Source organism: Phyllobates terribilis, unplaced genomic scaffold (genome assembly GCF_046119375.1).
Source record: "Phyllobates terribilis strain yellow unplaced genomic scaffold, ASM4611937v1 Scaffold_13__5_contigs__length_258822181, whole genome shotgun sequence".
NCBI classification, from domain to species: Eukaryota; Metazoa; Chordata; class Amphibia; order Anura; family Dendrobatidae; genus Phyllobates; species Phyllobates terribilis.
This window is the reverse complement of record NW_027362773.1, coordinates 171,905,813-171,930,197: the sequence shown is the minus strand read 5'-3', so window position 1 is coordinate 171,930,197 and position 24,385 is coordinate 171,905,813. Positions and strand designations below refer to the sequence as shown.

Here is a 24,385-nt window from a genome sequence, read left to right as displayed (position 1 = left end):
TGTGGTGCAACTTGACGTTGGTGGATGGAGCGAGACATGATGTCCCAGATGTGCTCTATCGGATTCAGGTCTGGGGAACGGGCGGCCAGTCCATAGCTTCAATGCCTTCATCTTGCAGGAACTGCTGACACACTCCAGCCACATGAGGTCTGGCATTGTCCTGCATTAGGAGGAACCCAGGGCCAACCGCACCAGCATATGGTCTCACAAGGGGTCTGAGGAGCTCATCTCGTTGCCTAATGGCAGTCAGGCTACCTCTGGCGAGCACATGGAGGGCTGTGCGGCCCTCCAAAGAAATGCCACCCCACACCATTACTAACCCACTGCCAAACCGCTCATGCTGAAGGATGTTGCAGGCAGCAGATCGCTCTCCACGGCGTCTCCAGACTCTGTCACGTCTGTCACATGTGCTCAGTGTGAACCTGCTTTCATCTGTGAAGAGCACAGGGCGCCAGCGGCCACTTTGCCAATCCTGGTGTTCTGTGGCCAATGCCAAGCGTCCTGCACGGTGTTGGGCTGTGAGCACAAGCCCCATCTGTGGACGTCAGGCCCTCATACCACCCTCATGGAGTCGGTTTCTAACCGTTTGTGCAGACACATGCACATTAGTGGCCTGCTGGAGGTCATTTTGCAGGGTTCTGGCAGTGCTCCTCCTGTTCCTCCTTGCACAGAGGCAGAGGTAGCGGTCCTGCTGCTGGGTTGTTGCCCTTCTACGGCCCCCTCCGCGTCTCCTGGTGTACTGGCCTGTCTCCTGGTAGCGCCTCCAGCCTCTGGACACTACGCTGACAGACACAGCAAACCTTCTTGCCCCAGCTCACATTGGTGTGCCATCCTGGATGAGCTGCACTACCTGAGCAACTTCTGTGGGTTGTAGAGTCCATCTCATGCTACCACGAGTGTGAAAGCACAACCCACATTCAAAAGTGACCAAAACATCAGCCAGAAAGCATTGGTACTGAGATGTGGTCTGTGGTCCCCACCTGCAGAACCCCTCCTTTATTGAGGGGGTCTTGATAATTGCCAATAATTTCCATCTATTGTCTATCCCATTTGCACAACAGCAGGTGAATTTGATTGTCAATCAGTGTCGCTTCCTAAGTGGACAGTTTGATTTCACAGAAGTTTCATTTACTTGGAGTTATACTCTGTTGTTTCAGTGTTCCCTGTATTGATTTTGGAGCAGTGTACAATACACAGTAACATGTCTAGGGATTGATTCGCTTTGGTAGGAATTAGCCTAGCGTTCACACCGGTAATGCAGTTTTGGTCCAAAGAGCAGCACAAAAACAAAACCATAAAAATAAATCCCACCCATGTCCAGGCATTGACTAAACAGCACAGGCCCCCGACTACTCTGTAGACACACGGCTGAGCTACCCCAGCCCGGTCACACAACAGCTACCGGCCATAGTAACCAGTGATACTTGCCGTTCTCTGCACTCGGCAGCAGCAGACTCTTCTCAGCTCCAAGACACTTCCAGTCTGCTCTGCCTCTCCAGCAGACTGACACTTTCACTGGTCACTCACAAACACGTCTCTGCTCAACATGCTGAAGAGCGCCACTCCCCTCGGACGAGCGCCACTCCATGAAGCAACTTCCTGGGTCTTAGCAAAACTCTACAGGTGCATCTAATGAAGACCATGGAGAGCTGGGATTTTACCCTGTCCTTCCCAGCTATGCTACCCATGCTGACCTGCTCCACTCTATCTGAACAGCTGAGGTTCTGTTGCAGTGTCTCAAAGTCATTACAAGCCATAAGCCTGGAGAACAAGGCAATGGAGATATTTGTGCAGCTTCTGCATTCAGCTGATAGAGTAATATCGTGTCCAGGGAGAGCGACCCCTCCTGTAATACCACACACAACCTGTTACTAGGAGGGGTGCTATTCACCCTTCTCTAATATTGGAAAGCCCCATCTAAGACTCTATAAATGGATACCGCCATAGAAAACGGAGGGAATCACGCAGCCGCCGGCGTCACTCCAGCATGTAACCAGTAAACTTTATTATGATCAGCATTTGGCAACGGATAAGACGCTCACCGCCCGCGTACGACGCCATATTCACGCTCATTCCTCCAGGATCAGAGTTCAGATCAGGCACTTGGTTTCTTGGCCGCCATCTTTTTTCTGCTGAGTCGGGGGGTGGGGGGGGCTCTAGGGCGAGCGACATCGTGGTTCGCGGCTGACAGAAGGGCTGCTACATTACCGCTAGGAGAAGACGAAAATAATGAGACGGTGAAAAGCTGCCACGGACCCCCCAACACCCAACGACACAACGGGGAGCTGCCCCCTGCGCCAATACCAGCAGAGGAAAATACCACCGCCATCTGTAAAAAAAGGACACTTAAAAACGGATTCTTGGCGGATAAAAATCAGATCCTGAAAGTGAAAAGCGAACATGAAAAAAGTGAAAAAAGAAGTAAAAAGTCCCCTAAGTTCCTATTGGGGAAGTCGCGGACACACGGCGCACACTGCGTCCCTGCCGGCAGACCGCCGCCGCGGATGGAAAGAAAAAAGTATATAAAAAAATTCCGATTTGTGGCGAGTGTTTGACCGGCGGTGGATTTCCGGAGAGACCTGCTCTCTCCTGGGCGGGGGCAGAGCTTCGAGGGACCGTCCAGGGTCCGGAGTCTGGTGGACTAAGGCCATCCTGGTGACGTGGACTGGACGAGCCGGGGTCCCCGACACCAGCACAGGGAGAAGGACGGCCGCGGACCGCCCTACACAACCACGCAGTGACAGCCCTTCTTGTCCTTCTCCTTCCGCGTCGGCTCTGGAGACGGAGGACATTCCTGCTCCTGGAACTTCCTGTGGAGAGAGGGAGTATTCTGTGAATGATGGGAGTTCTGCACAGACCTGATCCGCTCAGATCCCCGGAGTGAAAGGAACCACAAGTTACTGATCCATTTCCATTATCAATCCCATGTTTCCATGATCTCTGCTAGCTGTCAGTGAACAGATTCTGGCGTACATCCGGAGATGCTCACAGCTGTGGCTTTGCTTCAGTTGCATCAGTCTGGACAATCCTCAGAGGTCACAGTTCAGACTGACACAATGGAGCAAACTATCAGGACGGATGACATTTGTGCCGCCTGTTTACCCACACCTTGCACTGATACATTGCAGCCAGGACTGGGCGGAGGGCACAGCCCGGTCTGTCAGGTCAGGAGTCTCGCCAGCCTCTTATCTTATGGGGTCCCTGGAGTGGCTTTTCATTTCCTGCCATCACCTGTGCGTCACACTGACATGATGACATCAAAGCCGCGATGGGCCCCCAGAAGGCAAGAGGTTGGCGAGCTGCCCACCTCCCGCGGCCAGACTACACCGAGGGCCGGGCCCCGCGGCCAGACTACACCGAGGGCCCCCAGCCAGACAATACCGAGGCCCCCGCCCCGCGGCCAAAGAATAACAAGCCCACCCCCGCTCCGAGAAAACCGAGCCCCCACCCCATGGCCAGCGAATACCGAGCCCCCCCGCCCCGCAGCCAGTGAATAAAGAGCCCCACCCCATGGCCAGAGAATACCGAGGACCCCCAGCCAGAGAACACCGAGCTCCCCGCCCCGCGGCCAGACAATACCGAGACCCCCGCCCAGAGAATAACGAGCCCCCGCGCTCCGAGAAAACCGAGCCCCCACCCCATGGCCAGCGAATACCGAGCCCCCCCGCCCCGCGGCCAGAGAATAAAGAGTCCCCACCCCATGGCCAGAGAATACCGAGGACCCCCAGCCAGAGAACACCGAGCTCCCCGCCCCGCGGCCAGACAATACCGAGACCCCCGCCCAGAGAATAACGAGCCCCCGCGCTCCGAGAATACCAAGCCCCATGGCCAGAGAATAACGAGCCCCCACCCCATGGCCAGAGAATAACGAGCCCCCCCTGCTCCGAGAATACCGAGCCCCCACCCCATGGCCAGAGAATACCGAGGACCCCGCCCGCGGCCAGACAATACCGAGCCCCATGGTCAGAGAATGACGAGCCCCCCCTGCTCCGAGAATACCGAGCCCCCCGCCCAGAGAATACCGAGCCCTCATCCCATGGCCAGAGAATACCGAGCCCCCCCACCCCGCGCCCAGAGAATAACGAGCCCCCTGACCAGAGAATATCGAGCCCCCCCGCCCCGCGGCTAGAGAATAACGAGGCTCCCGTCCCGCGGCTAGAGAATAACGAGCCTCTCGCCCAGAGAATAACGAGACCCCCGCCCCGCGGCCAGATAATGACGAGCCCCCCCGCCCAGAGAATAACGAGGCTCCCGTCCCGCAGCCAGAGAATAACGAGACCCCCCGCCCAGAGAATAACGAGGCTCCCGTCCCGCAGCCAGAGAATAACGAGCCCCCCGCCCAGTGGTCAGAGACCAGACAGTACTCAGCTGCCCACCTCAAGCTCCAAGAATACCTAGACCCCCACCCCGAGAACACTGAACCCCCACCCCGCGGCCAGAAAATAACAAGCCCCCGCCCCGCAGCCAAAGTCTAATGAGCCCCCCGCCCAGAGAATAACGAGCCCCCCCGCCCCGCGGCCAGAGAATACCGAGCCCCGCACCGCAGCCAGAGACCAGACAGTACCGAGCAGTCCACCTCCCACCCAGAGAATCCAGAGCCCCCCACATACCATCCAGACACCAGACAGTAGCGAGCCTCCCGCCCCGCACTAGACAGGGATAAAACATCATATACAGGTGAGGAGTAATGGCGCCGGCACTGCCCCCTGCCCGTTACCACCTCCTCCTCTCCCCCTACCACCACCTCCTCCTCCTCCCCTGCCACCTCCTCCTCCTCTCCCCCTGTCCGCCACCTCCTCCTCCTCTCCCCCTGTCCGCCACCTCCTCCTCCTCTCCCCCTGTCCGCCACCTCCTCCTCCTCCTCTCCCCCTGTCCGCCACCTCCTCCTCCTCCTCTCCCCCTGTCCGCCACCTCCTCCTCCTCCTCTCCCCCTGTCCGCCACCTCTGCACTCACCTCACTACTCGCACTAGTTCATGAAAAGCTTGATCGACATTCATCCGGATTTTCGCTGATGCCTCCATGTACGTCAGCTTCAGCTGCCGCGCCAACTGGTGCCCTTCCTCCTGCGTTACCTGCCAGACAAGAGCAATGTGACGGCGCCGGACGTAACTGAGCGACCAGTGGACCCCGATCTCCAGCCAGAGCGGACGCCCACCACCACTCACCCACCCACACGAAAATCCACGTACTAAGTCCAGTCTGTGATTCAGGGGTGCAGAGGGGTCTCTGGGGGTCACGGTGCATTTACACTGGCCGAGTCAGAAAACCAAGCGCTCGTCGGGTGAAAGGATTTTTGTTTAAAAGTCACTGTTCTCGGCAGCGCATCGAGCGGTGTAACCAGTATGTGCTGCCGAGAAGAGTGATCGCCTGTGTATCATCTATAGCTCCGTGCGCGGTCGGCTGCTCTACACAGGCGAGGAGACCACCGCTGACCCCCGGGGAAACAACTTATATCCTCATACAGGGTAATGGGGGCTGTGATGAGAAGGACCCCCTATAATATTCACACCACAGCCTCTACAAAAAGCAGACCGGACTGTGGAAGACCCCCGGGGCAACACAAGTGGAGTGATGGGAGTAATGGGTCACAGCTCTCACCTTACAGGACGCTGTGCACACCACTGTGTCATGCACCACGCGGATGGTCAGCTGCAGGAAACTGTACCGCCCCTTTAAGACTTCACTCAAGAAGACGACATAGGTTCAGGGTAACGACTGATCGCCCCCGATCCTGAACCCATGGGGGGGTCACTCAGCTCCTGATTGGTTCACAGCCCTCCCTGCAGTAATGAACCGCCCATCATACAGTGCCGCCACCAGCTCGGGAAATAACTTCCATCGTGACTCTATTATTGAGTCTCCCAATATAGTAGATTCCTGGTGCGGACGGAGGGAATCTATAGATCCCAAGTGTCAGCCTTCAGTGTGGATGAGAGATTCGTGAACCAGATGGCTCAGGATGAACAGTGCCACAGTCAGATGTCCTTCCCCCGCCACTGACACAGGATCACAGGCACTGAGAGCGGGGGCAGCGGTACCTGACGCTGATGCTCCAGATCCGCCTTGTTCCCAACCAGGATCATGGGAAACTCATCGCGATCCTTCACTCGCAGGATCTGTCTCTGGAACTTGTAGATCTCCTCAAAACTGAAAAACAGCAAGAAATCGTCATAAGGAGATGAACGGAGCCGAGGAGACTGACCACGGACTACTCCTCCATCATCCACAGCCCTGATGCCCCAGCCCATCGTCTACTGTGCTGACAACCCGGCTGAGTTACCCCGGTGTCAGGGGCCGTGCGCCGAGCTCCCCCCTCCCCAGGTGTCAGGGGCCGTGCGCCGAGCTCCCCCCTCCCCAGGTGTCAGGGGCCGTGCGCCGAGCTCCCCCCTCCCCAGGTGTCAGGGGCCGTGCGCCGAGCTCCCCCCTCCCCAGGTGTCAGGGGCCGTGCGCCGAGCTCCCCCCTCCCCAGGTGTCAGGGGCCGTGCGCCGAGCTCCCCCCTCCCCAGGTGTCAGGGGCCGTGCGCCGAGCTCCCCCCTCCCCAGGTGTCAGGGGCCGTGCGCCGAGCTCCCCCCTCCCCAGGTGTCAGGGGCCGTGCGCCGAGCTCCCCCCTCCCCAGGTGTCAGGGGCCGTGCGCCGAGCTCCCCCCTCCCCAGGTGTCAGGGGCCGTGCGCCGAGCTCCCCCCTCCCCAGGTGTCAGGGGCCGTGCGCCGAGCTCCCCCCTCCCCAGGTGTCAGGGGCCGTGCGCCGAGCTCCCCCCTCCCCAGGTGTCAGGGGCCGTGCGCCGAGCTCCCCCCTCCCCAGGTGTCAGGGGCCGTGCGCCGAGCTCCCCCCTCCCCAGGTGTCAGGGGCCGTGAGCCGAGCTCCCCCCTCCCCAGGTGTCAGGGGCCGTGCGCCGAGCTCCCCCCTCCCCAGGTGTCAGGGGCCGTGCGCCGAGCTCCCCCCTCCCCAGGTGTCAGGGGCCGTGCGCCGAGCTCCCCCCTCCCCAGGTGTCAGGGGCCGTGCGCCGAGCTCCCCCCTCCCCAGGTGTCAGGGGCCGTGCGCCGAGCTCCCCCCTCCCCAGGTGTCAGGGGCCGTGCGCCGTGACCTGGTCTGGCTGGGACGCACCTTCCTCGGTCAGTGACGGAGAACACCAGTAAGAAGCCCTCTCCGGTCCTCATGTACTGCTCTCGCATCGCTCCGAACTCCTCCTGCCCGGCCGTGTCCAGAACTGGAAGACACAGACACATTGTCGGGTGTGAATGGCGCCCTGCACACACTATATACCCCTGTATACACACGGCACTCACTGTCCAGCCGCGCGGCGCGCTCATCAATGACGCACTGCTTGGTGTAGGAATCCTCGATGGTCGGGTCATAGTCGGTCACAAAGTAGGACTGCGGAGAGAGAAGAGAGTGGAGTCACTGCCAGCACCATGTAATGACCTGACTCGCCACCAGGAGGCACCAGCACATCAGTCACCAGCAGGAAGCATACACATGACTGCACAGTAATAACAAACATACCTGCTCCATCAGACACACTCACCAAATACCATTACATCTTCACATTCAGTTTTCCCTCTAAGGACCCTCGCTCTCACGACTGACCCCGCCGGACAAAATACGTACAGGAGCACTTTAAGGCTTCAAGCCACAAAGATTTAACAACCCGGACGTCAAGTAATGAATTCCCCGATCAATCTGCGCAGTCTGGACGATATCTGTCTGCAGCAGGGACCGCCGGCAGAGGACAGACGCCATCCATCTCCATCACCATGCATCAGGCTCTGAAAAGCTCCGAATCCCCCCAAATAACCTCCAAAGACCGAGGGACCCCCACTAAGGAAAGAGCGACATCTGATGTCAGCGTGATACCACTGCAAAACCATTACACCGCGACGCTATAATACATCAGTGTCAACAGAAAAGGCGCAAGAGAACGGCGAGAACTAACGAGGACAAGCGATCATAGCGGTACAGACCTACAAGACACCTGTGCTACAACAATACCGCCACCCAGTGCTCGGGAGCAGACCGCAGGCAACGCAAGACAACATGGAAAACTGTAAGACTATAATACTGCCCCTATATACAAGAATATAACTACTATAATACTGCCCCTATGTACAAGAATATAACTACTATAATACTGCCCCCTATGTACAAGAATATAACTACTATAATACTGCCCCCTATGTACAATAATATAACTACTATAATACTGCTCCTATGTACAAGAATATAACTACTATAATACTACCCCCATGTACAAGAATATAACTACTATAATACTGCTCCTATGTACAAGAATATAACTACTATAATACTGCCCCCTATGTACAGGAATATAACTACTATAATACTGCCCCTATGTACAGGAATATAACTACTATAATACTGCCCCTATGTACAAGAATATAACTACTATAATACTGCCCCCTATGTACAAGAATATAACTGCTATAATACTGCTCCTATGTACAAGAGTATAACTACTATAATACTGCCCCCTATGTACAAGAATATAACTACTATAATACTGCCCCCTATGTACAAGAATATAACTACTATAATACTGCCCCCGTGTACAAGAATATAACTACTATAATACTGCCCCCGTGTACAAGAATATAACTACTATAATACTGCTCCTATATACAAGAATATAACTACTATAATACTGCCTCCTATGTACAAGAATATAACTACTATAATACTGCCCCCTATGTACAAGAATATAACTACTATAATACTGCCCCTATGTACAAGAATATAACTACTATAATACTGCGCCTATATACAAGAATATAACTACTATAATACTGCCTCCTATGTACAAGAATATAACTACTATAATACTGCCCCCTATGTACAAGAATATAACTACTATAATACTGCCCCTATGTACAAGAATATAACTACTATAATACTGCCCCTATGTACAAGAATATAACTACTATAATACTGCCCCCTATGTACAAGAATATAACTGCTATAATACTGCTCCTATGTACAAGAGTATAACTACTATAATACTGCCCCCTATGTACAATAATATAACTACTATAATACTGCCCCCTATGTACAAGAATATAACTACTATAATACTGCCCCCGTGTACAAGAATATAACTACTATAATACTGCCCCCGTGTACAAGAATATAACTACTATAATACTGCTCCTATATACAAGAATATAACTACTATAATACTGCCTCCTATGTACAAGAATATAACTACTATAATACTGCCCCCTATGTACAAGAATATAACTACTATAATACTGCCCCTATGTACAAGAATATAACTACTATAATACTGCTCCTATATACAAGAATATAACTACTATAATACTGCCTCCTATGTACAAGAATATAACTACTATAATACTGCCCCCTATGTACAAGAATATAACTACTATAATACTGCCCCTATGTACAAGAATATAACTACTATAATACTGCCCCTATGTACAAGAATATAACTACTATAATACTGCCTCCTATGTATAAGAATATAACTACTATAATACTGCCCCCTATGTATAAGAATATAACTACTATAATACTGCTCCCTATATACAAGAATATAACTACTATAATACTGCCCCCTATATACAAGAATATAACTACTATAATACTGCCTCCTATGTACAAAAATATAACTACTATAATACTGCTCCCTATGTACAAGAATATAACTAGTATAATACTGCCCCCTATGTACAAGAATATAACTACTATAATACTGCCCCTATGTACAAGAATATAACTACTATAATACTGCCCCCTATGTACAAGAATATAACTACTATAATACTGCCCCTATGTACAAGAATATAACTACTATAATACTGCTCCTATGTACAAGAATATAACTACTATAATACTGCCCCTATGTACAAGAATATAACTACTATAATACTGCCCCTATGTACAAGAATATAACTACTATAATACTGCCCCCTATGTACAAGAATATAACTACTATAATACTGCCCCTATGTACAAGAATATAACTACTATAATACTGCTCCTATGTACAAGAATATAACTACTATAATACTGCCCCTATGTACAAGAATATAACTACTATAATACTGCCCCTATGTACAAGAATATAACTACTATAATACTGCCCCCTATGTACAAGAATATAACTACTATAATACTGCTCCTATGTACAAGAATATAACTACTATAATACTGCTCCCTATGTACAAGAATATAACTACTATAATACTGCTCCCTATGTACAAGAATATAACTACTATAATACTGCCCCCTATGTACAAGAATATAACTACTATAATACTGCCCCTATGTACAAGAATATAACTACTATAATACTGTTCCTATATACAAGAATATAACTACTATAATACTGCCCCCTATGTACAAGAATATAACTACTATAATACTGCCCCCTATGTACAAGAATATAACTACTATAATACTGCTCCTATGTACAAGAATATAACTACTATAATACTGCTCCTATGTACAAGAATATAACTACTATAATACTGCCCCTATATACAAGAATATAACTACTATAATACTGCCCCTATGTACAGGAATATAACTACTATAATACAGCTCCTATGTACAAGAATATAACTACTATAATACAGCTCCTATGTACAAGAATATAACTACTATAATACTGCCCCTATATACAAGAATATAACTACTATAATACTGCCCCTATGTACAGGAATATAACTACTATAATACTGCTCCTATGTACAAGAATATAACTACTATAATACTGTCCCTATGTACAAGAACATAACTACTATAATACTGTCCCCTATGTACAAGAATATAACTACTATAATACTGCTCCCCATGTACAAGAACATAACTACTATAATACTGTCCCCTATGTACAAGAATATAACTACTATAATACTGCTCCTATGTACAAGAATATAACTACTATAATACTGCTCCTATGTACAAGAATATAACTACTATAATACTGCCCCCTATGTACAAGAATATAACTGCTATAATACTGCTCCTATGTACAAGAATATAACTACTATAATACTGCTCCTATGTACAAGAATATAACTACTATAATACTGCTCCTATGTACAAGAATATAACTACTATAATACTGCTCCCTATGTACAAGAATATAACTACTATAATACTGTCCCCTATGTACAAGAATATAACTACTATAATACTGCCCCCTATATACAGGAATATAACTACTATAATACTGCTCCTATGTACAAGAATATAACTACTATAATACTGCCCCCTATGTACAAGAATATAACTACTATAATACTGCCCCCTATGTACAAGAATATATCTACTATAATACTGCCCCCTATGTACAAGAATATAACAGCTATAATACTGCTCCTATGTACAAGAATATAACTACTATAATACTGCCTCCTATGTACAGGAATATAACTACTATAATACTGCTGCTATGTACAAGAATATAACTACTATAATACTGCTCCCTATGTACAAGAATATAACTACTATAATACTGTCCCCTATGTACAAGAATATAACTACTATAATACTGTCCCCTATATACAGGAATATAACTACTATAATACTGCTCCTATGTACAAGAATATAGCTACTATAATACTGCTCCTATGTACAAGAATATAACTACTATAATACTGCCTCCTATGTACAGGAATATAACTGCTATAATACTGCTCCTATGTACAAGAATATAACTACTATAATACTGCTCCCTATGTACAAGAATATAACTACTATAATACTGTCCCCTATATACAGGAATATAACTACTATAATACTGCCCCTATGTACAAGAACATAACTACTATAATACTGTCCCCTATGTACAAGAATATAACTACTATAATACTGCTCCCCATGTACAAGAACATAACTACTATAATACTGTCCCTATGTACAAGAACATAACTACTATAATACTGTCCCCTATGTACAAGAATATAACTACTATAATACTGCTCCCCATGTACAAGAACATAACTACTATAATACTGTCCCCTATGTACAAGAATATAACTACTATAATACTGCTCCTATGTACAAGAATATAACTACTATAATACTGCCCCCTATGTACAAGAATATAACTGCTATAATACTGCTCCTATGTACAAGAATATAACTACTATAATACTGCCTCCTATGTACAGGAATATAACTACTATAATACTGCTCCTATGTACAAGAATATAACTACTATAATACTGCTCCCTATGTACAAGAATATAACTACTATAATACTGTCCCCTATGTACAAGAATATAACTACTATAATACTGCCCCCTATATACAGGAATATAACTACTATAATACTGCTCCTATGTACAAGAATATAACTACTATAATACTGCCCCCTATGTACAAGAATATAACTACTATAATACTGCCCCCTATGTACAAGAATATATCTACTATAATACTGCCCCCTATGTACAAGAATATAACAGCTATAATACTGCTCCTATGTACAAGAATATAACTACTATAATACTGCCTCCTATGTACAGGAATATAACTGCTATAATACTGCTCCTATGTACAAGAATATAACTACTATAATACTGCTCCCTATGTACAAGAATATAACTACTATAATACTGTCCCCTATATACAGGAATATAACTATTATAATACTGCCCCCTATGTACAGGAATATAACTACTATAATACTGCTCCCTATGTACAAGAATATAACTACTATAATACTGCTCCTATGTACAAGAATATAACTACTATAATACTGCTCCTATGTACAGGAATATAACTACTATAATACTGCTCCTATGTACAGGAATATAACTACTATAATACTGCCCCCTATGTACAAGAATATAACTACTATAATACTGCTCCTATGTGTTTTCTGCAGTCAGTCCTGGGGTACAATGTGGCGAGGGTCTTCTATACGTCTATATATAAGTGACTGAGGCCTCAGTTGTCGGCTGCGTCCGTTTTCTGCGACATTTACAGATTATTTCAGGAAAGAGATGAAGAGATTAAGATTCCCGAGTCTAATTATTGCTCCTCTGTGATCTGGGGTCTCCGAGGACCCTGGACTAGTAGTAGCTCAGTGGAAGTAAACAGCTGCGGCCCCTCTGTAGACTCCGTCTGGCATCAGAGGAATGTGGAAGCGAGACGGCGAAAAATGAGAGCGGAGAACACCACGGACATCACCATCATCTCATCGGCAAGAAGAGAACGCTGGAGAAAAGTGCAAGCAGCCTACAAGATTGTCAGACTAGTGACTGCAGCTCTGGAGGTGACTGGAGCACAGGACATTCGTAGGAACAAATCCACATTAGTATGGCCAAAGCAAGTGTAAAGATGGGGGCGTCACACGTACTGCGCCGCTCTCTCCCCCGCGCTCGCATACTACGCCGGCAGCACAGGACATTATGTGACTGCAGCTCTGGAGGTGAGTGGAGCACAGGACACGATGTGACTGCAGCTCTGGAGGTGAGTGGAGCACAGGACACGATGTGACTGCAGCTCTGGAGGTGAGTGGAGCACAGGACACGATGTGACTGCAGCACAGGACATGCCTCAGCTCCGGTGTTTGGCGTTTGGGGGGGGGGGGGTTCAGGCCGGTTTTCCCCTCTGATTTTCGGAGCCATCTCTGTGACCTGGCGAGACCTGCCTACGGCTGATGTATGGAGGAGACCCCTCCACCTCCTGGAAGCACAGACCCCAAGTAATTCTGGAGCCGGCAGGCAGGAACAGGCCTATCAGATGACTGCCGCCCCTCTGCCCTCTTTATCCAGGGGGTAGAGGGTCCCCTGTGGGGCAGTTGGGAGCCGGTAGTCTGTTGTGAATCTTCAGGGGCTTTTCCACAAGCCTCAGTTCACATTAGGTTTTTGCGCCCCTTTGGATTGTGCTGAGAGAACCCGGCTCCCTCGCATCTTGCGGCCGTAGGCACCCGGTGTGCACCAAAACCGTCCTCCAGGCGCCCGCTGGGCCGCTGCGAGTCCGCAGGGCGAATGGGAAGGAGTCATAGCCAATGAAGGCAAAAAATGAGACCCCCGAACACATCACTGGGGGCAACGGCCCAGGTTCAGATCAGGGAGCTGAAAATACAGGATGTGAGCAAGACGGCGATAAACTATGTCCAGAGGCGGCAGCAAGGAAGGGGCGAGGGGAGCGGCGGCAGCAAGGAAGGGGCGAGGGGAGCGGCGGCAGCAAGGAAGGGGCGAGGGGAGCGGCGGCAGCAAGGAAGGGGCGAGGGGAGCGGCGGCAGCAAGGAAGGGGCGAGGGGAGCGGCGGCAGCAAGGAAGGGGCGAGGGGAGCGGCGGCAGAAAGGAAGGGGCGAGGGGAGCGGCAGAAAGGAAGGGGCGAGGGGAGCGGCGGCAGCAAGGAAGGGGCGAGGGGAGCGGCAGAAAGGAAGGGGCGAGGGGAGCGGCGGCAGCAAGGAAGGGGCGAGGGGAGCCGCCGCTGAGTCCTCACACATCCACGCAAGCTTGCTGTTAGGCTATGTGCCCACGATGCAGAAATGCTCCAGATTTTTCCTGAGCGTTTCTGCATCTCCCTGGCAGAAAAAAAATGCATGTGGATTGTACATGAGTTTTTCCTGCCAGGTAGAAGCGTTTGTCAAGCATTTCCGCATGCGGGTTGTCAAGCAATTTTAGCATCACTTGGAAAGTGCTTGACAACTTGGTCACACTATATAAATCCATGCAAACGGTATATATAGTGTGACCGAAAGAATGGTAAAAAATAAAGATTATACTCACCTTCCGATGTCCTCCCAGTGTTTCCTTTGCTGCGTCCGGTGTCTTGGGCGGCTCACGGTGGTGTGAAGGAACTGCGGGGACGTCATTGAGTCATGTGACAGGTCACATGACTCAATGACGTCATGGCAGGTCCTTCACAACACTGCGACCCATACAGCAGAGCAGACGGAGGGGAGAAAACACCGGGAGGACATCGGAAGGGGAGTATAATATTTATTTTTTATTTTCAATTCTTTTTTTTTTTTTTACAGGTAATATGGTACCCGGGTCTTGATGAGAGTCTCCTGTCCTCCACACCCGAGTACCATCCGCACATTGAACCGTGTGATATCTGCATGTACAGATGTAGTGATGCGGATGTCACGCGGTCCAATGCAAGTCAATGGCGGCGATTACGCTTTGTGTCTGCAAAATTAATGGACGTGCTGTGGATTTTTGAGCGCAGCATAAATTGGGGATCGCCATTGGGGACCATGGGGGACGGATTACCAAGCGTTTCCCAAGCGTTTAGGCTTGGAAAACGCATAGTGGGCACACAGCCTAAGACACAAAGCAAAAATACAGAGGAGGCGACAGTAACATGCAGGACGGGAAGATATACAGGGACAGAGCGCGGCACGGGGGACAGAGCGCGGCGCGGGGGACAGAGCGCGGCGCGGGGGACAGAGCGCGGCGTGGGGCTTTGGCTATACTAATGTGGATTTGTTCCTACGAATAAAGCTTTGAATTTGAGAGACAAAAAGAAAAAGCGCCGCAAACTCCCCATCTCACATCGCCCCAAAAAAACAGAGCAGAAATCAGTCTGCAGCCTCACACCCAGAGCAAATGGGGTAGAAGAAACTCGGGCCCCCAGGAGCCGCCCCCCGTCACGGGCCCGAGGTTTAAGTCAGGTGTTTGGATACTGCAGTGACTTGGACCTTTCATCTCTTCCATCCTGAGGCTGTAAACCTCCTAGTCCTGCTCACAGCTGAGGGCTTGTTACAGTGTGTCAGTGGGAGAGAGATCTGAGCGGCTGGTGTGATTCGCTCAGAGGATTTCCTGCACTGATGCACTGTTACAATCTCCCAGCTGTGTGACCCATCAGGTTTGTCTGCAGCAGCCTTTCCGTCACCTTGTGTCAGTCTCTTAAGATGCTGTGCAGACGGCAGCAGCCGGAATATTCTATTCCTCAGTGGGGGACAAGGACGATTGTGAAGAATTGCGCCATCTTTGCAGTCGCCTCGTCGCTCGCTGTCGTCCTCTTGTGATCAGTGATGAACGTCTTATGAAACCTGCGCTGACGACCCGTCGGATGGAGGAGTGCGTCTCCTATTCATGAACGGTCGCTGCGATTACAGCATGAGGGGCCGTCTCGCCGGGGGGCACATGCGGAGTTTCTTGCATACAGACGTCACTCTGGACGAGCGCCCGGCCGCCGCTCCATCTCTCTGGTTAATGTTTTCTCGTCTTCCCAGTAAAGGATCAATGTTCCAGGAGAGCCGGCGCCGCCCCACAAGGTCACCGCGCACCAGACGTCCCTGCAAATAACGGCTTACACTGGGGGGCTGCCACCCACCTATCCAGGACCCCAGATCACCGGACACAATAACCCCCCTCACCAACGAATCCTACACTCCAGTCACATACAAATCTGCAATCAGCACAGCACCAGGACAAGAACAATAGAAGAGGAGACAAAAATGCAGCTCTGGGTGTGAGTGCAATCTAAGAGAATGTAATGGCAGACTTGTGAATGCAGCTCTGGATGTGAGTAGAGTATTTTCAGTAATGAGAAGTTTTTTATAAACTGAAGATAAAAACGGCAGTAAAGGAAAATTGTGCAAAGCTGGGAGGGGGGGGTCTCCATCTAAACCCCAAAGCCCTGGGATATGGGGTCTGTCCAGATCTGGCCGCGCTCCAGCACAGCACGTTGACACCGCATCAAACGGGTGACAAACGTAAAGAGCTAAAAATGGCCGGACAAGATGGCGGCAGGCGAGAGGGGGCAGGTCAGCGAGTGACAGCTGGCAGCACGAGGCCGGAGCCACAACAGCTGCGTCCACCAGACGTGGTGCCGAGCGCCCGCACTCTGCCCGGTAATGCTGACAGTGGGAGCAGGGGATGGACCCGGCTCTGCCCGCTGTCACTGTATGTGGAGGCAGAGAATCCTCTGGAAGTCTACACTGATACATTGTAACAATCACTCAGATCAGAGAAGCCACTGATGAACTGTGAGAAGGAGGAGGTCGAGACGATTGTCAGCAGCTGGACGTAAGCAAGACTCATGACAGCAAGCAGAGACCTGACAAGTCGAGACTGGTGGAAATTACCGGATCTGCAAATGGTGAAAAAGTGGAAACATTCACGACCTCTGGATTCTCCAATCTGAGCCATGTGCAGAAATCCCGGCACCCCCCTGCTGTCACCGAGGTCATAAGAGTCATCTGGGGACGGTCACCACCGTTCAGTGGCGTCCCCGATGTGATGTATGGAGACAAGTCTGGTGACGCTGCCGGCAGCTCCTGTGTAATCACCGACCAATGACGTCCTTGATGTGCTGGATGGAGACAAGTGGAGGAGAACCCCCCACAAGAGCAGCCGTATACCAGGAACCATCCCTCCACCGTATTCAATTTAATCGGTGATTATACGCGGCCTCGGGTCATACCCTCAGCAACCAATCACAGCTCAGCTTTCATTTCATGCCTCTGTGAGGTGTTAGCTGCGCTGTGATTGGTTGCTACGAGTAACAGACTTCTATTTGCCTCATAATTGGGGTCCGCAGTCTGAGCGCACAACTGTGCCGTCTACACAAGGTGGCGCCGTACACCGCCGCCATAATCATAAGCCGTCACATGCGCCCCGTCACACACACACACGGTCATCTCATGTGTCGTCATTTCCCAGATCTTGGTTTGCTGTTAATGAATTCTCCCTATTCACAGACAGCAAGCAGAGGCGAGGGCAACACAGTGCAGGGGCCACAGGCAGAGGTCGCAGGGGCCACAGGCAGAGGCCAAAGCACCGACAGCCCCAGCTATGGTGCCAGAAAATGACAGCGATTGGGCCACACACCCTCATTAGCATAAAAGAAAATCAGAGTACACACAGCAGTAATATCACGTGCACTACTACCCCCATCAGGTACGAGCACCGGACTGCCGACCCCCCCCTCCCATCAGGTCAGAGCACCGGACTGCCGACCCCCCCACCCTCCCATCAGGTACGAGCACCGGACTGCCGACCCCCCACCCTCCCATCAGGTACGAGCACCGGATCAGGTACGAGCACCGGACTGCCGACCCCCCCACCCTCCCATCAGGTACGAGCACGGACTGCCGACCCCCCCCCCCCTCCCATCAGGTACGGAGCACCGGACTGCCGACCCCCCCCCACCCTCCCATCAGGTACGAGCACCGGACTGCCGACCCCCCCACCCTCCCATCAGGTACGAGCACCGGACTGCCGACCCCCCCCCCCCTCCCATCAGGTACGAGCACTGGACTGCCACCCCCCCCCCCCCCCGTCAGGTACGAGCACCGGGACTGCCGACCCCCCACCCTCCCATCAGGTACGAGCACTGGACTGCCGACCCCCCCCCCCCCTCCCATCAGGTACGAGCACCGGACTGCCGACCCCCCCCCCCTCCCATCAGGTACGAGCACCGGACTGCCGACCCCCCCCCCCCCTCCCATCAGGTACGAGCACCGGACTGCCGACCCCCCCCACCCTCCCATCAGGTACGAGCACCGGACTGCCGACCCCCCACCCTCCCATCAGGTACGAGCACCGGACTGCCGACCCCCCCACCCTCCCATCAGGTACGAGCACCGGACTGCCGACCCCCCCCCCCCCCTCTCCATCAGGACGAGCACCGGACTGCCGACCCCCCCCCCCCCTCCCATCAGGTACGAGCACCGGACTGCCGACCCCCCCCCCCCATCAGGTACGAGCACCGGACTGCCGACCCCCCCCCCCCCCTCCCATCAGTACGAGCACCGGACTGCCGACCCCCCCCCTCCCATCAGGTACGAGCACTGGACTGCCACCCCCCCCCCCCGTCAGGTACGAGCACCGGACTGCCGACCCCCCCACCCTCCCATCAGGTACGAGCACCGGATCAGGTACGAGCACCGGACTGCGACCCCCCCCCCCCTCCCATCAGGTACGAGCACCGGACTGCCGACCCCCCCCCCCTCCCATCAGGTACGAGCACCGGACTGCCGACCCCCCCCCCCCCCTCCATCAGGTACGAGCACCGGACTGCCGCCCCCCCCCCCCCCTCCCATCAGGTACGAGCACTGACTGCCGACCCCCCCCCCCCTCCCATCAGGTACGAGCACTGGACTGCCACCCCCCCCCGTCAGGTACGAGCACTGGACTGCCACCCCCCCCCCCCCCCCCGTCAGGTACGAGCACCGGACTGCCGACCCCCACCCTCCCATCAGGTACGAGCACCGGACTGCCGACCCCCCCCCTCCCATCAGGTACGAGCACCGGACTGCCGACCCCCCCCCCCCCCCTCCCATCAGGTACGAGCACCGGACTGCCGACCCCCCCCCCTCCCATCAGGTACGAGCACCGGACTGCCGACCCCCCCACCCTCCCATCAGGTACGAGCACCGGACTGCCCACCCCCCCACCAGGTACGAGCACCGGACTGCGCCCCCCCCCCCCCCCCTCCCATCAGGTACGAGCACCGGACTGCCGACCCCCCCACCCTCCCATCAGGTACAGAGCACCGGACTGCCGACCCCCCCCCCTCCCATCAGGTACGAGCACCGGACTGCCGACCCCCCCACCCTCCCATCAGGTACGAGCACCGGACTGCCCACCCCCCACCAGGTACGAGCACCGGACTGCCGACCCCCCCCCCCCCCCCTCCCCATCAGGTACGAGCACCGGACTGCCGACCCCCCCACCCTCCCATCAGGTACGAGCACCGGACTGCCGACCCCCCCCCCCCCCCCCCATCAGGTACGAGCACTGGACTGCCACCCCCCCCCCCCCGTCAGGTACGAGCACCGGACTGCCGACCCTCCACCCTCCCATCAGTACGAGCACCGGACTGCCGACCCCCCCCCCCCCCCCATCAGGTACGAGCACCGGACTGTCGACCCCCCCACCCTCCCATCAGGTACGAGCACCGGACTGCCGACCCCCCCCCCCTCCATCAGGTACGAGCACCGGACTGCCGACCCCCCCCTCCCATCAGGTACGAGCACTGGACTGCCACCCCCCCCCCCCGTCAGGTACGAGCACCGGACTGCCGACCCCCCACCCTCCCATCAGGTACGAGCACCGGACTGCCGACCCCCCCCCCCTCCCATCAGGTACGAGCACCGGACTGCCGACCCCCCACCCTCCCATCAGGTACGAGCACCGGACTGCCGACCCCCACCTCCCATCAGGTACGAGCACCGGATCAGGTACGAGCACCGGACTGCCGACCCCCCCCCTCCCATCAGGTACGAGCACCGGACTGCCGACCCCCCCCTCCCATCAGGTACGAGCACCGGACTGCCGACCCCCCCCCCTCCCATCAGGTATGAGCACCGGATCAGGGGGAGCACCGGACTGCCGACCCCCCCCCCTCCCATCAGGTACGAGCACCGGACTGCCGACCCCCCCCCCCCCTCCCATCAGGTATGAGCACCGGATCAGGTACGAGCACCGGGACTGCCGACCCCCCCCCTCCCATCAGGTCAGGCACCGGACTGCCGACCCCCCCCCCTCCCATCAGGTACGAGCACCGGACTGCCGACCCCTCCCCCCTCCCATCAGGTACGAGCACCGACTGCCGACCCCTCCCCCTCCCATCAGGTACGAGCACCGGACTGCCGACCCCCCCCCTCCCATCAGGTACGAGCACCGGGACTGCCGACCCCCCCCCCCCCCCCCTCCCATCAGGTACGAGCACCGGACTGCCGACCCCCCCCCCTCCCTCCTCCCATCAGGTACGAGCACCGGACTGCCGACCCCCCCCCTCCCTCCCATCAGGTACGAGCACCGGACTGCCGACCCCCCTCCCATCAGGTACGAGCACCGGACTGCCGACCCCCCCCCCCTCCCCCTCCCATCAGGTACGAGCACCGGACTGCCGACCCCCCCCCCCTCCCATCAGGTACGAGCACCGAGACTGCCGACCCCCCCCCCCTCCCATCAGGTACGAGCCCCAGACTGCCGCCCCCCCCGTCAGGTACGAGCACCGGACTGCAGCCCACCCCCCCGTCAGGTACGAGCACCGGACTGCCGCCCCCCCGTCAGGTACGAGCACCGGACTGCCGCCCCCCATCGTGGTACAGACCAGCCACACCCACTAAACTAGGGCCTCAGCCCTCAGTCACACTTGCCGGACACTAGGACCCAGGGGCGCCCGCTCCCACATTCCAGCACTGGGGCCCCGCAGGTACGCACCTGGATGAACTGGATGGTGAGCGCAGACTTGCCCACCCCGCCGCCGCCCACCACCACCAGGGGTACTTGTCCTGCACCGCGCCGTCCTTCCAGCCGGACATCCCGGGCCGGGTCCCTCCGACACTGACGTTAGTGCGAGGAGCCGCAGCAGCGCTGCCGCTCCGGGGGCGGAACTATGCTAATATTCCGGGACTAGGGCGGGGCAATAGTCTCATATCTGCATATTCCAAAACAAGACGGGGCCTTATAGCTTCCAGTGCAAGCTAGGGGAGGAGACAGATTACGTCAAATGCTTAGGCTCCGCCTCCTACTTATGCTAAAGGTCTGGAGGGGCGGGAGCCTGCTCTGTTATTGAGCGCCCGGCAGCGCCTCACGCAGCTGTCACGTGAGCGACCGTGACGTCACCACCCGGCTGCCGCAAAGCATAGCAGGAGCACGACGGCAACCTACAGGTGACCTCAGGGCGCGTACGGCTGACGTCACAGCTACGCCTGTCAAACGTTACTACGTCACAGCTAGACTCCCAAAACTGAGTGCAGCTCTGCAGTATTACAGGATGTAACTCAGGATCAGTAATGTAATGTATGTACACAGTGACTGCACCAGCAGAATAGTGAGTGCAGCTCTGGAGTATAATACAGGAGGTAACTCAGGATCAGTAATGTAATGTATGTACACAGTGACTGCACCAGCAGAATAGTGAGTGCAGCTCTGGAGTATAATACAGGAGGTAACTCAGGATCAGTAATGTAATGTATGTACACAGTGACTGCACCAGCAGAATAGTGAGTGCAGCTCTGGAGTATAATACAGGATGTAACTCAGGATCAGTAATGTAATGTATGTACAGTGACTGCACCAGCAGAATAGTGAGTGCAGCTCTGGAGTATAATACAGGATGTAACTCAGGATCAGTAATGTAATGTATGTACACAGTGACTGCACCAGCAGAATAGTGAGTGCAGCTCTGGAGTATAATACAGGAGGTAACTCAGGATCAGTAATGTAATGTATGTACACAGTGACTGCACCAGCAGAATAGTGAGTGCAGCTCTGGAGTATAATACAGGAGGTAACTCAGGATCAGTAATGTAATGTATGTACACAGTGACTGCACCAGCAGAATAGTGAGTGCAGCTCTGGAGTATATACAGGAGGTAACTCAGGATCAGTAATGTAATGTATGTACACAGTGACTGCACCAGCAGAATAGTGAGTGCAGCTCTGGAGTATAATACAGGAGGTAACTCAGGATCAGTAATGTAATGTATGTACACAGTGACTGCACCAGCAGAATAGTGAGTGCAGCTCTGGAGGATAATACAGGATGTAACTCAGTATCAGTAATGTAATGTATGTACACAGTGACTGCACCAGCAGAATAGTGAGTGCAGCTCTGGAGTATAATACAGGAGGTAACTCAGGATCAGTAATGTAATGTATGTACACAGTGACTTCACCAGCAGAATAGTGAGTGCAGCTCTGGAGTATAATACAGGAGGTAACTCAGGATCAGTAATGTAATGTATGTACACAGTGACTGCACCAGAAGAGTGAGTGCAGCTCTGGAGTATAATACAGGAGGTAACTCAGGATCAGTAATGTAATGTATGTACACAGTGACTGCACCAGCAGAATAGTGAGTGCAGCTCTGGAGTATAATACAGGATGTAACTCAGGATCAGTAATGTAATGTATGTACACAGTGACTGCACCAGCAGAATAGTGAGTGCAGCTCTGGAGTATAATACAGGAGGTAACTCAGGATCAGTAATGTAATGTATGTACACAGTGACTGCAGCAGCAGAATAGTGAGTGCAGCTCTGGAGTATAATACAGGAGGTAACTCAGGATCAGTAATGTAATGTATGTACACAGTGACTGCACCAGCAGAATAGTGAGTGCAGCTCTGGGGTATAATACAGGAGGTAACTCAGGATCAGTAATGTAATGTATGTACACAGTGACTGCACCAGCAGAATAGCGAGTGCAGCTCTGGGGTATAATACAGGATGTAACTCAGGATCAGTAATGTAATGTATGTACACAGTGACTGTACCAGCAGAATATGAGTGCAGCTCTGGAGTATAATACAGGATGTAACTCAGGATCAGTAATGTAATGTATGTACACAGTGACTGCACCAGCAGAATAGTGAGTGCAGCTCTGGAGTATAATACAGGATGTAACTCAGGATCAGTAATGTAATGTATGTACACAGTGACTGCACCAGCAGAATAGTGAGTGCAGCTCTGGGGTATAATACAGGATGTAACTCAGGATCAGTAATGTATGTACACAGTGACTGCACCAGCAGAATAGTGAGTGCAGCTCTGGAGTATAATACAGGATGTAACTCAGGATCAGTAATGTAATGTATGTACACAGTGACTGCACCAGCAGAATAGTGAGTGCAGCTCTGGAGTATAATACAGGATGTAACTCAGGATCTGTAATGTAATGTATGTACACAGTGACTGCACCAGCAGAATAGTGAGTGCAGCTCTGGAGTATAATACAGGATGTAAATCAGGATCAGTAATGTAATGTATGTACACAATGACTGCACCAGCAGAATAGTGAGTGCAGCTCTGGAGTATAATACAGGATGTAACTCAGGATCAGTAATGTAATGTATGTACACAGTGACTGCACCAGCAGAATAGTGAGTGCAGCTCTGGAGTATAATACAGGATGTAACTCAGGATCAGTAATGTAATGTATGTACACAGTGACTGCACCAGCAGAATAGTGAGTGCAGCTCTGGAGTATAATACAGAATGTAACTCAGGATCAGTAATGTAATGTATGTACACAGTGACTGCACCAGCAGAATAGTGAGTGCAGCTCTGGAGTATAATACAGGATGTAACTCAGGATCAGTAATGTAATGTATGTACACAGTGACTGCACCAGCAGAATAGTGAGTGCAGCTCTGGAGTATAATACAGGAGGTAACGCAGGATCAGTAATGTAATGTATGTACACAGAGACTGCACCAGCAGAATAGTGAGTGCAGCTCTGGAGTATAATACAGGATGTAACTCAGGATCAGTAATGTAATGTATGTGCACAGTGACTGCACCAGCAGAATAGTGAGTGCAGCTCTGGAGTATAATACAGGATGTAACTCAGGATCAGTAATGTAATGTATGTACACAGTGACTGCACCAGCAGAATAGTGAGTGCAGCTCTGGAGGATAGTGCAGAATTGTACACATTGTTGCCGCGGTCTCCTGCTCTCAGGCCTGGGAT

General features: G+C 52.5%; 1 protein-coding gene across 1 annotated transcript; it reads right to left on the bottom strand.

Moving 5' to 3' along the window:
* Positions 1 to 1,981: 1,981 nt before the first annotated feature.
* On the bottom strand, positions 1,982 to 21,355 carry RRAS2 (RAS related 2). Its single transcript, XM_073659065.1, is given in 7 exon segments — positions 1,982 to 2,810; positions 4,955 to 5,073; positions 6,040 to 6,148; positions 7,107 to 7,209; positions 7,289 to 7,376; positions 21,131 to 21,192; positions 21,195 to 21,355. Coding segments are annotated over 7 exon segments (606 nt in total). The 5' UTR covers positions 21,232 to 21,355; the 3' UTR covers positions 1,982 to 2,722.
* Positions 21,356 to 24,385: the final 3,030 nt, after the last annotated feature.